At 51.2% G+C, this 16994-nt stretch overlaps 1 protein-coding gene across 9 annotated transcripts in view; it reads left to right on the forward strand.

Annotated features, from left to right (window-relative positions):
* Positions 1–16994, forward strand: part of ANKS1A (ankyrin repeat and sterile alpha motif domain containing 1A) — a 76495-nt gene that overhangs the window by 46844 nt on the left and 12657 nt on the right. For all 9 annotated transcript variants that reach the window (XM_056511710.1, XM_056511711.1, XM_056511712.1 and 6 more), the window contains 2 exons: positions 3062–3128; positions 7415–7521. In XM_056511710.1, coding sequence (XP_056367685.1) covers positions 3062–3128; positions 7415–7521 — 174 coding nt within the window. The remainder of the gene's footprint in view (positions 1–3061; positions 3129–7414; positions 7522–16994) is intronic.

Below are 16994 nucleotides of genomic sequence, written 5' to 3' on the forward strand. Positions count from 1 at the left end.
GCAGTTGGTGCTTTCAGTGGAAAAATACAGGTTAAGCCAAAACAAATCAGAACTGAGTGTTCAGGCTACAACTAAGTCTGAGCTGCAGCTCTATATTTAAACATAGTATTTTTGTATTTTAATAATTAACCAGTGGGAAAGAACAGCCTCAAAAACTCTAGCATAGGCTATTTTCAAGGTATCTTCTCTTCAGCCCCATGTCCAGGCTGGAGTGCAACTGAGGAAAGGCTGCAGAGGATAGGGATGCTCTAAAGCAGTGGTTCCCTCTCCAGGCTTGTCCTTCTCCTCATTCTTCTCTTTGCAGCCTCCTAACAGTTAAACCAAGCTGGTCAGACATAAACCCGTGTTTGGGATGATGTGTGAGTCTGTTTGAGGTGTTTGCATTTCGTGGAGAGTCGAGGGCAGGCCAGGATTTCCCTCTGCATTAATGGTAATAGCTGGGACTGTGTGTAACCCTGACCAGCACTTGGCAGAGGAGAGCTGTGAAAGGTAATCCTCTGCCACGTGATTTTTTTAATTTCCATTCAGTTTTATATAGCACAAGGCAATTCCCTGCTTTTGAGGAAAAGGTCGTGGGTGTTTCAGTGCTTCAGAGGCACCTGCAAGTCCTCAAAACAGTGTTGGGACTGCAGAGCTGGCAGTGCTGGGGGCTGAGCCTGGACAGCATCAAGTCTCTCTCAAATTCGGAGAGAGCAGCATGATGGAAACAAAGAAACTTGGCCTCAGAGTTAATTTGCAATTTGAATCCAGCTAGAGATTCCCAGACAAGGTACATGGGCAGTTCCAGCTCAGAGATGTACCTTGTCCTGAAGCTGGTGGACACCAGTCTGCAAAGTTTAATGTCCTTAAATTTTTGGGGTTTGAACTGAATTGACCTCAAGACCCAAATTGTGCAGCAGTCACTCAGGGTTGTGTCAGTGTCCCAGAAATCCTCTGCAGCTGGGGCTCAGTGCCTGTCCATGGAAAGGAGCAGAACTTCCAGAGCCAGTGCCAGGTGTTGGCCCTTGGTGTCACCTGGGAATGGGGCTGGTTCTGCACCATCCCTGTGTTTCCCTCCAGTCCTGCATGGCTGTGATGTCCTGAGGACACTCTGAAATTCAGAGGTTTTGCTGGAGAGCATTTGCTGCTTTTGGGGTCCAAACCATCTGCTTTGGTGGTTCTTGTTGGAATGAATCCAGCAGTGCCAGCAAAGATCACATTCGAGTCCTGGCTCTGTCCAGGGGCTGAGGAGCAAAGAATGCTTTTGCCTTAGGACAGGATCCATGTGTCCACTGACTCCAAACCCCTCCTAACTGGAATTTCTCTTTAGATCATCCTTCCCTTTTCTGCTGGATGTGCTGGGATTCTGATTGTTTTCCCAGGCTGATTTTCTGATCTCCCAGTAAATGGGCATTAACTGTATTTCAAGCCCAGCAGAGATGCTCATCCTCTTTTTTGGTTTTCCCTGTATTTTTTTTTGTCCCTGGTTTTCCAGGGACAGAGAACCTGCATCCTTAACAGCTCTGTTACAGCTCACAGGACTGCCTGGTCAGATTGAGCACTGCAAGTGCAGTGCCTGCTGCTCCCTGCAGGAGGAGGGGCTTCCTGGACATCTGCCTTGGCAGGAGCCTTGTAAGAGCTTTTTTTGTTTCACCAAAACCCCCTTGTGGTGGAGCTCAGGCCAAACTGCCCCTGAATGTGCATGGCAGTCAGATCCAGCCCCCTGCAGCATCCCCAGGAGCTCCTCACACCACTGGGCTGGTTGGGGACTCACCAAACACAGCATCACACTGGGAGGCAGGCAGGGCAGAGACAGCCAGGGGTGAAGTCCAGGGAAACTTGGACTCTTTCCCCAAATATGTCCTTAAATGACCAGGAGAAAAAAAAGTTGAGTAAGAGTTGAGGTTTCTTCCCCCACTCTGTGGCCAGTCACTTTGCATTCAGCAGCATCCACTCGGAAGTGCCTTGCAGGGATGTTTGGGAAATTTCTTTTTGGGAGTCTTACTGGAGGCTTTTTTTTTTTTTTTCCTGCTCTGTTATAGAATGAAGACTGGAGTAAGCAACCAGCCCTGAGCCTCTTGAATGTGTTTCTCTTTGGGAAACAGTGGGGTTCAGTGCTGAGAGTATTGAAGTGTCTGAACTGACCACCTGAGCTGTAGTTTCTCAGGTCTTACCTCTTACAAACTAACCTGGGAATTGTCTGTTCTCTCTCTGCACCACTGCACTGGAAACCTCAATTTACAAATTCTGCTCAAGAATTGCTTGAAAAGTTTCTCTTTTCATTTAAGGAAATCTCCTGAAGGTTCGTTGGGAATTGCAACCTGCAATTGCATGTGTGGCAATTGCAGCTATTTCTATGCAGCTCTTAAGTGGACTCAGACCCATTCCAGCAGAGCTTGTACCTTTTCTTCCTCATTGCCTGAGGTTTGCCTGGATCTGTAGACTGTGAATTGCTTGGTCAAAGATGGAGCTGTCTCCTGCCCCCCTCTCCTGGGTCTTTCAGGCATTTGCCCCGTGATGCTGCTATCCCAAACAATCTGTTTTCAAACCCTTTGGAAGCACCTGCTCATGGGAGCACAGCTCCATGCATAGGATTGGGAAATGTGGTGGTTTAAAAAATAAAGCAAGCCAAAACAAAAATGCACAACAAAACCGAGTGTGGGGAAGCTGAGCTCCAGTCTGCTTGCTGGGCAGGAATGGGTGACAGCATTGCTGCAGCTTCACTGCTGGTGTAGGGGCTGTGTGCTCCTGCAGGGTGAATGGGGAGGTTGGGGCTCCTTCCTTACCCCCAGCCTGTGCTCCAGAGGGATGGTTTTGTTGAAGCTTTTTATTTCCAGGCACTGGCAAGTTGTGGAAGGGAAGGCTCAGCAGAGCCTCAACCTCTACATATCCCTCTGAGCCGTCCATCCCAGCAAAGACCTACCCTGGCAAGGTGTTCAGGATATCTCTTCTGGTTCAGTGATACCTTAACATCCTTTCCTGAATTTCTTCAGCTGTCATGTGGGAGATGAAATCCTGGGCTGCTTTTACCTTTTTCTGAGGCTTTATGAATAATGCAACACATGCTTTTTTTTACTTTCAGATTGAAAAGATCATGAGTTCCATCGGTGAAGGCATTGACTTTTCCCAGGAGCAGCACAGGATCTCAGGTAGAGTACCCAGCATGTGTCTGTCTGTCCTGGCTGTGCTCTGCACACAAACAAGCTGCTGGCTCCTGTGTGTCATGTCTTTCACCTGCTTTGGCTCTGGGAGGGAGAGGAATGCTCTGGCACAGGAGAGCAGACCTGAGTTCCCAAACGATGCTCAATGCTGCTGCCAGCAATTTTAATTCTACACTCCTTGGGAAGATTGCTTTAATTTTCCAGAATGCAGCTGCAGGATTTCCCTCCTAGCTCTTTCCATGAGGGCAGCAGCTTGCTGAGCAGAGCTGGATGGTGCCAGTGTAGGTGCCATGCTGGCTGTGCCCTTTGCATGTGGTTAATCTGCCAGGTGCCTCGTGGAGGGTGATCCTGGGCATTTCTAAATGCACCTGCAGGTATCAATACCCAATTAATAAGGCTCCTGGAGGACACTTAAAATGTGAATTCCCTGCTCTGCCTTTGAATCGTGAGCAGAAGCAGAACTGAAGCTTGCTGGAGAGCTGCCACCATGAGGGCTTCTGTCCTTTTAAATCCTTCACCTCCAGGCTGCTGCAGCAGAGCAGCTCTGCCTAGGGATGGGCAGCAGCTCCACCTGATGAGATGCTAATGCAGATCCACACATGCAGCTCACAGGGGCTGGGACAGAGCTCACCTCATATCCATTTGTCACTCAGGTTTTTGCTTAGGTGAGGAGGAACCCACTGTTCCCAGTGGGAGTTTAGCCTGATTCAGGCTCTGCATTCCAGGGTTGGGTGGCTTTGCAGAGGAGTTGAAGCTCTGAGTGGGTTTGTGCTCTCTGCTCTGGCAGCCCTCCACAGATCTGGGCTGTGATGGATTGATAGCACCAGGGAAAGGTCTGACATAGAGAGGAGAGGGGGAGCCAGTGCTCCTGCAGACTGCAGCTGTGCAGGGAGCTCTCAGCAAGATGGGAACCCTGGAGCAGGTGGGCACAGGAGCTGCTGTGTCCTGGAGCCAGGGCTTTTCCCACAGGCTGTGCTCTGTCACTCTCACTTTGGGATCCCTTGTGTGCAGATCTTCTGCTGGGCACGGTCCCTGTTTATGCCTCCTTTCCCTGGAGCAGGCAGAGCTCTGCCAGTCCCTCACTGGGAGCTCTCACACATTTGGCTTTTCCTCCACAGCGCTTTCTTTGTGGGACTGTTGTGCTTCAGGTCATGGTGAATGTACAGGGAACTGCAGGGAGCTCCCCTAATGCTCTCTCATCCTTAAAATTAGTGAGGTTTGAGGATATTGGGGCTCGTGACTAGCTTGGGGTCTGGAAAGGTGAAGTGCCTTGTTGTCACCTCCTGTGGGGATAAGTGTGTTTGGAGCTGGTTGTATGAGCAGTTGCTCTGTACCACTGCCTTGTGTCTGGGTAAGGGCTGACAGGGCTTTCTTGGAGCTTGGGCAGTCAAGGAACACCATCATTTTAGGGATACCAAACTGCACCTGCCCTTTTTGTTAAGGGAGTTTGGCCTCGGAACAGACATTTGTGTCTCTGTGCACCAAATTTCCATGAGCAGGTGGGGTGATGTTGGTCCAGCATAGCCCATGCACCGATTTCGTCCTCCACAAACATGCAAACTTCACACTAAAGATTGTTACTGAAACAATAACACCTGAAAGCCCCTCCTGAGCCCTGGCAGCCTCTTCTTCTCTGTGCTGTGGGACTTGAGAAGAGCCTTGCAGGAAGCACCACAGCTTTGGGAATGCACTCATCGTTCCAGCTCTGCCCACTGGTTTTCCCCCTGCCAGCTGCAGAATCAAAGGCAGAATTCCCAGAATGTGGAGCATAAGGGGAAGGATGGAGCTGAGAATTAGGAGTTTGTTTCAGTCAAAAGTTGTGATCAGAATCTTGCCAGGGGGCACAGGTAACTGTGATTCTTCTGTTCTCGTACCATCCTTGTAACACACAGGTATCAGGTGTGTTTTAGTTTTAGGCATCTTAGTTTTCAGCCTGGGATGTTTTAGGTGTCTGCTCTTCTCTTTTTAAAGGAAACCCCTCCATTCCCTCAGTCCAAATACTCCCCTCTCTTCATTTTGTCATGACTTGAAAGGGTTTTGTAAAAAGAAAACCTGCAGTTGGTATCATGTAGGTTTCCCTTTAAAAAGCAGAAATGTATTTACAGGTGCATGCTGGGCTGAATAGAGTAAGTAATTTCAAAAATTAAATGCAGGAGCTCAGGAGAAGGAGCTGCTGTGGTTTCATTCCCCCTCCCAATACCCCGACAGCTCCCAGGAATGCTGTAGTAGGCAGCAGGCACTTCCTCACCTCTCTCTTGATAAATTAATTCTGAGCCAGCCACAAATCACTCGGATCTGTCGAAGCAGACCTGTGACATCATTTTTTAAAACCCCCAAGCCTTGTTGTCCATCATCGAGTAAATATTGAGGAGTCAGTGATTTCCACTGGAGAGTTCCGGAGCCGCTGCCTCCCTGGCGGGCGGGTGGGAGCACTGGGAGGGGGGAGAGGATGAGGAGAAAGGAGGGACAGCGCGGAGCGTGGGGCTCGCGGCTCAGACAAAGCGCCGCAGCCGCCGGCGGAGCGCAGGGACGGCGGGGGAAGGATGGAGGGGAGGATGGAGAGCTGGCAGGCTGGAGCTCCTGGCTCCCAGTCCGGGCTGAGCTGCTGCCCCGGAGTACGGGCTGCCTCAGGGGAGGGAGGCAGAAACCTTTTGTGATCTCGTGCGCTGGAAGGAGCGACCGGAGCTCCCAAATACCGGTGCAGGAGCGACCCCCGGGAGCAGACAGCAGGAATTACCCCAGGAATCTGCAGGTGACACCGTGGGCTCTGTGTGTGCAGCCATTGCAGCACCGTGGGGAGGGATGGCTGGAAGGTACCAAACTGCTTCAGCTGACCTGGAGGTTCAAAGGAAGCAAACGGGGGTCTCCGGATCATCCTTTTCTTTGCATCCATGCTGGAAACAAACATGCCAGGGAGCCCGAAAATCTGCCTGTCTTGCATAGCAAATTCTCTGATGAGAAGGAAATCTCTGAACTTTTTTTGGTTGTACTTAAGGTCTTGAGCTTTACTAGAGGAGAGTAACAAGTCATTGGACTCTACCCAGGGGTGAGGGAAGGGAGAGCTCATCTGCCACAGCTTCCATAGGTGCTGGCAGGAATCTCCTTTATCATATGCTGAAGGGGAGGTGCAAGGGCACGGCTCGGACTTGAGCTGCTGCAGGAAGAGGAGAGAGTGTGCTTGCATTTGCTTTTTTCCTTTTGCCGTGGCTCGGAAGCAGGGAACCGAAATGCCTCCTTCCTGCAGAGCTGCTCCCTGGCTGAGCGAGGGGCTCGACGCCGCGGCTGCGCTCGGCTGAAGAAAATGAAGGAAGGGCAAATCCAGGTGCGTGCCCAACAGCTGGCAGGACCAGCAGTGTTGGGTGAGAGCCGTCCTGGCTGTGCTGTCACACGGTGCAGCAGTGGGGCTGGGCTCTCTGGGGCCAGTGTGCTGGAATGCCAAGAGGTCCAGGCAGCGTGCTGGAATGCCAAGTGACTGGATTGCTGGTAAAACGACAGAGCCAGGGCTGCCAGACTGTGCCTGGGGTCCCCATCACACAGTAACAGCGAGACGAAGCCCCTGCCATGGTTTGCCTCTCTCAGGACTGCTGGGGAGGAAGAGTACAAGCCCTTTCTCTCTGCTGCTGCAGTCTGTGCTTCCTTTGTCTTGCGTGTCTTCCCGCGGACAGCCGCTCTGCCTGGGCTCCTGCTGCTTTCCCGAGCATCCGCCGTGTCCGAGCATGAAGCTGTTTTCTCTCAGGCTGCTCCGTGCTCCCTGCTGAGCCTGTGTCCAGAGGTGTGTGGATGAGAGGACTGGCACAGCCCTGCTCCCTCCCCTCGCACCTGTGACTGCCTGGGAATGCCTCGGGTGGAAGTTTGCTGCTCTCCTCCCGCCCCCTTCCGCTGAGCCGAGGAGTGGATCCGCATCCCCGTGGGGTTGGGCTTCATGTGCTTGCCTGGCGAGGAACTCAGAGCCCTGACAGCAGTGCCTGTGATCTCAGCGCCCCAGCAGCGCCTCTGAATCTTTGCCCGGGCGAGGAGTTTCTTTCCCGAGTGTGGACTGCGGTACAGATTTGCACCCGGAGCCCACAGAGGCACTGCGAGCTTGTTGTCCATGCTCTGTGCACACAAGAGGAATTGTCTGCCCGCTGATTTGTTGTACTCTGAGCATAATTTTTTGAGTTTCTTGATGGTAATGACTATGATGTGGCAATGCCATCTGTCCTCCTCAGAGTGCCGCTGCTACCGCCTGAACGGTTTCTCCCTGTTCAAGCGGCTGCCGATTCCTCTCTCGTCAGGTTCGCGGATGCTGGAGCAGAGCGTTGGGGAGTGGCTGGAGTCCATCGGCCTGCAGCAGTACGAGAGCAAGCTGCTCCTGAACGGCTTCGACGATGTTCGCTTCCTGGTGAGTGCCCAGGGGGTCCCAAGCTCCGGGGAATGGGTTGGCCAAAATTCCTGCATTACCAATGCCCTGTGTGGACACCGGGCAGAGCCAGGTTCTCCCGCCCGGCGCGATGGTCTGGGTTGGGCAGAAGGAATAGATGAGGGTTGTGTTGGGTCTTCACATTTAATTCAGGTGTTATTGGTTTTCTCGCTACAATTTTGGTAGAAAATTTTATTTAATCTGCTCCCTAAATCTTTACTATCCAATTTACTCCAGGAATGGGAACTGAAATTCGCTGGTGTTTTGATGAAGCCCCTAAGCAGTCTGTGCTCTGGGCTGTGGAAGAGGCAGCAGACCTCTTGTTGGAACTGTACTTGCTCAGAGCATGCAGGCAGTATGCTAATGAGCTGTACCTAATTGCACTGACACTGTTGGCTCTGAAACCTAATGATGGTGACATGGTAATGCTCAGGGTTGAGGGGTTTTAATAACCAGTGTCTAGAAACTTTAAGCAGCATGGTGTAAAGACCTGAGAATTTGTGTGGAATGATGGATGAACTTCAAACAAGGAAAATTGTGGTGCTGCAGGAGGGGTTCTCCCTGCATGGCTTAAAGAAATGCTTTTGAACATGGGCTCCAAGTTTGGCAAATAACAAAAAATGGATGTAAACCTTTGGAAGAGTAATTTTGTCTAATGCAGCATTCTGCCTTGGAACAGGAGTAGTGACATCTCTGGTGCTGGGGACAGAAGGATGTGAGCTGGGTGAGGGGGTTTGGGAGCACACAGGCACCATTGTTGGTGGATAGAATATGAGGGGCAGCTGGAGAGAGACAGGAATCCAGGGAAGGGCATGGATGGATGCTCAAGGAAGCACACACCTGAGCAGCATCTGTTGGGCTACTTAAAGGCAAGGTGTAATTATGCTTTAAAAAGTGACCTGGCCGGGAGGATACGTGTTGTGGGATCTATCCAGCTGTGCCTCCTGGTCTCCACAGCTGGCAGCCAGGCCATTTGCTTTCCCTTCCCTTGTCAGGGCCAATGCTCCCCTCCAGAGCTGGGGTTTGCTGTGGTTTTCACCCCGTGTCCCAAACCCCAGTGTCCCATCTCAGCCAGGGATGTGTGATAGTTCAGCATCCCTGTGTGTGCTGGGGCTGTTTGGGGATGGTACAACAAATGTAAATGAAATAACCTTGTGGATCCTCTTGGGATCCCCTGCTGATGGATCTGTGATCGCTGTGGGGTCGGTGGCTGCTCTCATCCAGCAGTTGCAGATAAAACACCTTTCCCTTGCCTGGCCAGGTGTGATGGACCTCACTCAGCTCAGAGCTCCGGTAGCAAAGGTTCCTGTGTGAGTCCCTCTGTGTGGTGGTGTTTGGTACGTGGTAGGATTTGCTGTCTTCATGGCTGGACATTTTTCTTCCCTGTCCAGTGCTAGGTGGCTGCACCCATTGCAGCAGTTGTCTACTGCTGGATCCAGGGAATGGGACACTCATTTTCTCATTCCTCTTAAATTTAAAAGGTCAAATAATTTCACAAAGATTTCCTGCAAACCCCAGCTGATTTCCATTTTGCTGCTTATCTCCTTTCTTAGGGAGTTGACCCTGGCACCCATGCCAGCCCTGGCTTTAAATCCATTCATCCCAGCCCTGAGAACTCTGAGCTAATACATCAGCTCAGCAGGAAAGTTGAATTATTTAGAATCTTCCCCTCTGTGGTGTTCCTTGCCTTCAGCTTCTGGTGTTGGGGAAACAAAACCTTCAGCTAGAGCACAAGTGAGGAGCAAGTAGTTAATTTGGTTCTAGAGGTGTTTTTGATGTTCTTGGATGAATTATTAAAACTGATGTGAGCACTGAAGCTGGGCAGAGCAGGGGCTCAGGACACCGAGCTCTGAGTGCTGGGCTGCCCAGTCCTCTTCTTTCCACAACCATTGCTTTATTGCCTGCCCCTTCCAATCTCTAACAGAGAATATTCCAAGCTAAAAGTGTTACTTTCCTGGACTTAAGCAGTTTCTATGAGAGGCTTACTCCCTCTTAGAGCCTCACTATGTTCAATATTTCAAGGTCCAAAGGACGCTGGGTAATGGTTTGCAAATCACCAGGTAGGTTATCAGGTTAATTAAGTTTTAGTAGCCCAAACTAGGAAATTGGAGTCCTTTGATATGAAAACACGTGTTTTCTGTGCAAGGTTTTGCATTGCATTGCTCCCTGCTCAGAGAGCTGCAGGGTGTTCTGACGTGCCAGGATGGTCCCTTTGCTCTGGGGTCCCCAGGTGCCTTTTGGGGGCAAATTAGGAGCTTTGCAGGAGAAGAGTGTTCAGTGTGCAAAGATCGTGCAGCTACAGAGCAGGGCAGTGTCCTAAAAGAACCCTTTAATTACTGAGGAAGGTACTCAGCCTGTAGTAGATAGCAACTCAGAGGAGGGTTAAGAACAGTCTAACAAGGAGTGTGTCCTGTTTCTGCAGCAGTGTGAGAGCTGGTATGTGCAGGCACTGGGGTGCTTGGTGCTGTTCTTCACTGCAGAACCAGGGTTTAAATTGCCCTGTTTGCTCCCTGGGTGTCTTTTTTGTAACAGACACAAACTGGGGGTGCTGGGCTTGCTGGTGCTTTGTACTGCAGCCAGGTCTGGTTTCAGGAATTTTTGATTCCCTGGGTATTTTCAGCTGGCTCCTATGTTAATCTGTGCCCCATGTCACAAGAGCCTTTATCCCCAGGTAAAGGGAAATGATTCATGAGCACGCTGTGTGTAAAGGGAGTTTGAAAAGTGCTCTGTAAATATATTTGGCTTCTTAATTAGATGTTAATATAGGAAGGCAGAAACATGTGTTGTTTCCAAAAATAATAATTCCGTTATTTTCAGAACTCCAGGAGCTGAGGATTAGGGGATTAGCTGTGCTGCAGCCATGTGCTGGCTTCACTGGACAGGCTGCAGCTGGAGTGGGCAGCAGGGAGGGGTGAGGGTCCTGCTGCTCTCAGGGTCTGCTGACCAACAGCTCAGAGGGGCTTGGGGGACCCACAGCTCCTGCAGGTGACAGTGGGATCCACGAGTGTCTCGCAGGCTGTGCTGTGGAAGGAAAAGGTGCTCTAGAGTCTCCTCTCTGCTCCTGGGATTTCCAGCTCTGCATCTGGGACAAAGTTGATCTTGATTAAGCATTGGCTTCACTCAGGGGTGGGTATCAGTGGCACAAGTCAGCAGGATTATTGGGACATGGATGTGACGTGACATCGGAGCGCCCTCTCGGAGCTGATGTACGTGTTCCTGGGAAGGGACCGAGGTCTACACAGATCTTGGATTGTGTAATCTTTTGGTTTGGTTCAGGAAAGAAAGGGGTGATAAAAGATGGATTTAGGTAGCTTAGCTTTCCAAAACACTGAGTTCTCTTCCCTCATCTGCATATTGGGCCACATCTTTGTGTCTGCAGAAATTCTTCTATTCCCTTCAAGTTGCCTACAGTAGCCACACTGTGTTTATGGGTAAGGCAAAGAGACTTTGCCTATTACTCTGCCACTCTGGAGCACAAGCCCCACTGTCCAAGACAGCAGCTTCTTTCCCTCACCCTCTGCATTGCCACCAAGTGACCTTCATGGCCAGCACCACTGCCACTGGGCAGTCAGACTGGGACACTCAGCTGCTTCTTTTCATATGGAGCTGGAATTGAGCAGCAGCCTATGCTGGCAGCTGGGATTAGGAGCAGCTGAAGTAGAGATAGTGCTTCCAATCCTCCTGCTCTGCTCTGCAGCCCGCTGGGATTCCTTCATCAGAGGGGAAAGTTTATTTGTGCGGTGGGTGAACACAACCGAGGCAAAGCTGCTGGCAGTGGCTGTGCTGTCCTTGACTTAGCAAAAATACAGCTCTGCAAGTAGGATAAAAGCCTCAGCAGCATTGCCTGCCAAATGTGAGCAGCTCCAGTGAAGCAGGAATGGCCACCCCACCAGCCAGGAGGAGCAGCACTGCTGCCTCCCACGTGGAGGAGCACGGCCCCGCAGCGTGCGCCGAGCTCCTGCAGCCTCATTGCCTCATCCCTCACCAGAGCAGGCGAATGAAAGGTCACATCACAAAACTGCAGCAGTGAGTGAGAAGTGTCATCCAGAAAAGTGCACAATAAATGCACTTAATTGTCCTTGGCGGGCAATGAGCTGGGAGAGCAGGAAAAATGTCACAGGAATATGGACCAAGAGGGATTCTGCTGCTCCTGGAGCTTGGCCCCATCGTGTCTGCTGTGCTCACCAGTGCATCTGCCACAGATGCCTCTTGTGGGAAATCCATTGCAAATGGATTTTGGGATGCCCAGTGCATTCCTGGTCCCTGTGGCAAACAGGGATTAACCCAGGGAAACAGCAGGCTGGACTTTGCCTGTCTGGAGGGGACAAGGACGAGGCCACTGTAATGAGAAGGAATTGCAATAACTGATGGTGGAATTCCTCCACAGAAGTGGGGAAGGAAATGCCATTACCTGTTCCCTCACACGGCGTTTTGTGATCCCACAGATCCCATAAATGTATCCAAGATGCTTGCAAAAGCTTTCCCCTTCCCCTGGAGGGTGGGATCTTGCTGCTGCCCCAACAGCTTCCTCTGGGCTGACATCTGAGAAGGGCAAACCCCGCGTGCTCTGGCAGTTGTACCAGTGTTCTGGAGCTGAACTTTTTATTCAGTTCAAAGATATTTTCATTCACAAATGAGCAGGTAAAAAGAGAACATAAACCATTTTTTATGGCTTTTTTTTTATTGTTCAAGCCTGGATTCCCATGGAGTGTGTGGAAAGCAGCTAATGCTGATTCAATGAGACAGCGTCAGAAAGGGAAATCTGTTCTCTGTGTATAGTGCCCTGGGCTCCTCTGGGGGATTTTATTTATTTTTTTATAATTGGGGAGAAGTGGTAGAAAAATGATGGTGGTGGAAGAATGGGGTATCTGCAAATAATTTAGAGTACTGACATTAATTTGATTAAATGCTATTCAGGGCCATGTTAGATTAGCCTGCGGTGTTGTTCACTAATGGAACAGCCTTTCCTTCCCATTCTCCTCTCTGTGTGTGCAGGCAAAACCAGGATAAATGTGGAGTTGAGGCCTTGACTCAGGTTGGCTCACCTTGGCTGGGGGTGTGAGTCGAGCTCAGCACCTCTCGTGCCTTCCCAATCCCCATCTGACTGGATGTGAACACTGCCAGGTCTCCTTTGCTCTTCAGATCCTGGGATTTGGGTGTGGGCTGACATCTGCATGATCCTCATTCTCACCTGGTACCTGCCCTGCTGGAGCACTGGCATCTCAGTGTCCTCAGTTGCTCAGCTTGCCTGATCCTGTTCTGCATGGCCCAGCTTGGCACGCAGCTGCTGGTCCCCTGGGCAGCAGCCAGGCTTTGGACATGCTCTGGGAATGTGTCTGCCCCAGAGCTTTTTTCTATTTTCATATAAAACTTGTCATTTTATAGTAGCCATTCGGGGGAAACTGCACTGACACATTCTGGTAGTGGTTTGCACTCAGGAATGACCTGCGAGGAACAGGGGCCCACCAGAGACCCTTGACAGGGTTTTACTGCATCTGCTCTTGTTGAAACACAGCAAGAACATGGCCTGACCACAGCTGGTGCAGGGATTTTCATACAGACTCAGGTGAGCCCTGTAGCTCGTGCCTGGGCTGTGTCAGGCTGGAACTGGAGCAAGCTCTCCTCAGCTGGGCAGAAGCTCTGGGTGGCTGTTTCTGGATTTGGTCACTGCTGCCAGCCCCCAGGAACACGTGCCAGTGTCCCCAGATTGACTGTGCAGTGCTAAATGAGCCCCTAAGAATGGGGTTGGACCCTGGGGTAAGGCCCCTGAGTGGGTATCACTTCATTCAATTAAATGAATTTTGTTTGACATCTCCCCAGTGGGTTCTGGCTGGTCCTTGGGAGGTTCCCAAGGACTGTGCTTTATCCACCATGGTAGGGGTGTTTGGGTTGCCTCTGGAAGGGAATGATGAGAGCAGAGGCATGCAGGGATCTGGGGGTGAAGGAAGTTTGAGGATCTTGGGAAGTGTAACAGAGCTGTGCCAAAGTTCCCTGTGGATAATAGGAATGGACTCCACAGGGGAGCAAGAGAGATTGGAGTGGATTTTGGGGAGCAAAGTGGGTGGACCAGAACTGGCAATTTAGAGGATACTTGTATTTGATTCATTAGTAGCTCCAGGCCCCATAAACATTAAAAAAGCCAATAAAGTTGCAGTAAATTTTTTTTTCCTGTCAATAAAATTGCCTGAACTTGACAACCATGACCGATTCCCTCCATTGCCATTGTCACGCTGCCAGTCTGCATGGGGAAGAAAATTAAACAAAAATGAAGTGGCTGTGTGCTAATCTCAGATTTATTGTAGGGTTTTGTGTACAAGCCCCTTTCCCCACCAGTGCTCTATGAAGAGCTGGGGCTTTCTCATCGTGCCTGTGGCAACCAGATCCTTTCCCCTGCTTTCCACTCAAGTAGCCCAGACTGCATATGCTGTTAAGGGACAGCACCGAACTCCACAGATCACAAGGCCAATTACAAAAACAGATTTTCACAACCAAATGGGATCCCCCTGCTCTGAGATCTGGGTGTGCAGGACCCAGCTGTGAGCTGGACATATCTCCATCTCCCACATACAGGCTGCCAAAAGCAGAGCAATAGCAGTGACAGCAGAATCTTCGACAAGATGCAAATTGTCTCTCGAATGCACTCAGGGGAAAAAGAAAAAGAGCTTTGTGTGCACTTTGTATGCACAGAGAGCCTTCAGCTGTCTCTCTGCTTGGGATGTCTGCAGGAGTCTGGGAAGGCTGTGTTTGAGTTTTGCATCTGTTGCTTTCGATAGACATGTCCTGGTCCCCGTCCTGCCCGTGGCTGCTGGGCAGGGACTGCTCAGAGCAGCGCTGGCATCGGGGTCCATCCTCTGCCGGCCTGGCCGCGCGTCCTGCACGGAACACTCGCTGCCTCGGGCCCTTCCTTAGCTGGAACGAGAGCGTGGACAGACGCCAGGCTCTGGGGAAGAAGCAGCATCTGAAAATTGGGTAGTTAAGTGCCTGCAGAGTGTCCTGCTGGAGGAGGAATCTGGCGGATTTCGGCAGCGCTGCCTTTGGCTCAGTCACTTTGGGGTCACCTCGGTAGCAGGAGGGGATGCTGCTTCTGCTAGGTAACCTCTGACTGGTCTTTTTTCTTTAATGAGAAACCTGGAGCCTCACAGGCTGTTTAACTACAGTGCAGGCAGTGAGGTGTGACCAAAGCCAACCCTTTTTCCAAGAACTCGTGTCTCTGCGGGCGGGTCGGCTGCATCCCGCAGGGCTCCCGGTGGGGACACGGGTCACTGGCCTGGGGCAGTGTGAAGGGTTTCAGGAGTGTCCCTCATGGTGGGGTGTGTTTGTGCCTCTCCATGGAGGGGGCTCAGTTTGGCTCAGAGGAAGCTGAAGGCCAGGCTGGGGGATGAAGGCTCCTCTGGCTGCCTGGCAGCTCGTCTGTGCCAGCTGGGACCCAGGGTGGGACTCAGCCTACCCAGTTTCAGGTGTCTGACTGGGCTGATGGTTCAGCTCTTTGAGCAACCAAAATTCTCTGTCTGGAGCAGAGAAGTTCTGCCCCAGGTAATGCATTTCACCCCCTGTGTCCCTTCCCTGGCTGAGCCCAAGTAGGGGCTGGCTCCTGACAGAGCACATGGTGAGATTTTGGGATGAACTGCTGGATGTCCCTCACTGCCTCAAAATGTGGGTGACAGTAAGAGCTCTGGCCCAGGCCAGCCCTGAGCCTCCCTCACTCTGCTCAGCCCGCAGAGCTGGGGCACCAGGAGGAACATGCAAGGTAAAAGCAGTTGTCACAAGGAATAAAATCGGAAACACGTCTCGGGAAAGTATTTTTGATTCTAATTGGCATCACTGAGGCTGCTTGTGGAGTCTCCTGGAGGACTGGGCTGATGGCAGAGCACATCCCAGAGCCCTGCTCTCTACTGAGCCTGTCCTCAGAGGACCTGGGGAGGGGCTGGTGGGAGCTGGGGTTGCTCTGTGCCCTGAGAGGGTCACTGGGAGGTGGCATCTGCTGACCTGTGGCAAGCACCAAGGGGGACCTTTGGCTAAAACCAAAAAGCAGCAGTGGCCCATGCAGAGCAGCTCTGCCCCTTGGCTCTTGTCTGAGGGCATGGTGAGTGCAGACAGGTTTAAAGTCTGGCTCCTCTGTGTGGCTGGCAAAGGTTAAAAGATCTTCAGTGTCTTTGTATTTTATTCTCTCTTTTAGTGGCAGATTATTGTTTTCCATGGGAGTTGAAATCCGGATGGATTTGAAGGACATTTCTCCTGCACCAGGGGCTGGAATGATTTGTTCGGAGCTGCTACGCTTTGTCTATCCTTGTTAAGTACCCAGAGAATATGGACTGCCACCAAGGGAATTTAATGTGACACATAAAAATAAGGAGTGCAGGAGAAAGCTGTAGGCTTCACAGTGTTTAACTACCTTGTATCCTTGCTACAGAGCAAGCCATTTGCTTTGAATTTGAGATGCCAAAGGTGGGAGAACACCTCCTGCCCTGCCCTGGTACTGGCACTGGTGCCCTGTGGAGAGCGAGAGCCACCAGCTCTGTGGTGATCATATGGGATCACAGCCATGCCAAAGGGGATTAGCACCATAAAGGGCTCAACACTGGAAAGTGAGCGTGAGTGAAAATGTAAATAGGATCAGCAAGCTCGTTTAGTTTTTATACATGGAAATTACACATTGCCATTGCCACAGCTTGTTTGGGTGCTGACTATTCCTGCTGTATGGTGGCACGAAGAGAAAAGGGCTGGCTGTGAGCTCTGCCCTTGCCAGCATCTTCCCTGCACTGCCCCAGCTTCAGCCCTGGCTCTGTGCAGGGGCATGGAGCCACAGAGCACCAAGATGGGCAGGTCAAGGCAGCAGAGCAGGCCCTGCACTGGGAACTGCAGGTTTCAGATACCTGAGGTGTGACATGCTATGGGCACTTCAGTCCCTCCCTGTTCCTTCCCCACACAGGGCAGTAATAGTTTGCTTTCCAAACTTATGGGAGAAATCCCATCACTTGCTCTGTCCCTCTTTGTCCATTTCAAAAATCCCTTTGGAAGCCATCTCTCCCAGGGAGATGAATTCCTCGCACACACGCTGTGTTCCTGCCAGGTGAGGTGTCTGTCAGGGGAGTTAATCCCCATTAATCCCTTCCCTCCTCCCTGGAGCCGAGCACACAATCTCCTGCTGTTACAGGAATGCACATTAAATGTGGTTCTTTGGCTTAAAATTCATGAACAAGAAAGGGGAGGGGATGTTTCCATCCTTCTGGTGGGATGCTGCTGCCCACCAGCCAGAGGTCACTGCCCTGGCAGCATCAGCTCCATCAGTGTTAATCACTGGGATTTTGTTCCCAATCCAAGAGCATTGCTGCTTGTGCACCAAATGGGCAGCCTGGAGCTTTCAGCAGCAACCTGCCTCTTCTTACTGATTCCCACTGATTTTATGCAGTTGAGGGGTGCACAGAGCAGTTGATGTGGTTCCATCCTGTCACAGC

This window comes from Oenanthe melanoleuca, chromosome 26 (genome assembly GCF_029582105.1).
Source record: "Oenanthe melanoleuca isolate GR-GAL-2019-014 chromosome 26, OMel1.0, whole genome shotgun sequence".
NCBI lineage: Eukaryota > Metazoa > Chordata > Aves > Passeriformes > Muscicapidae > Oenanthe > Oenanthe melanoleuca.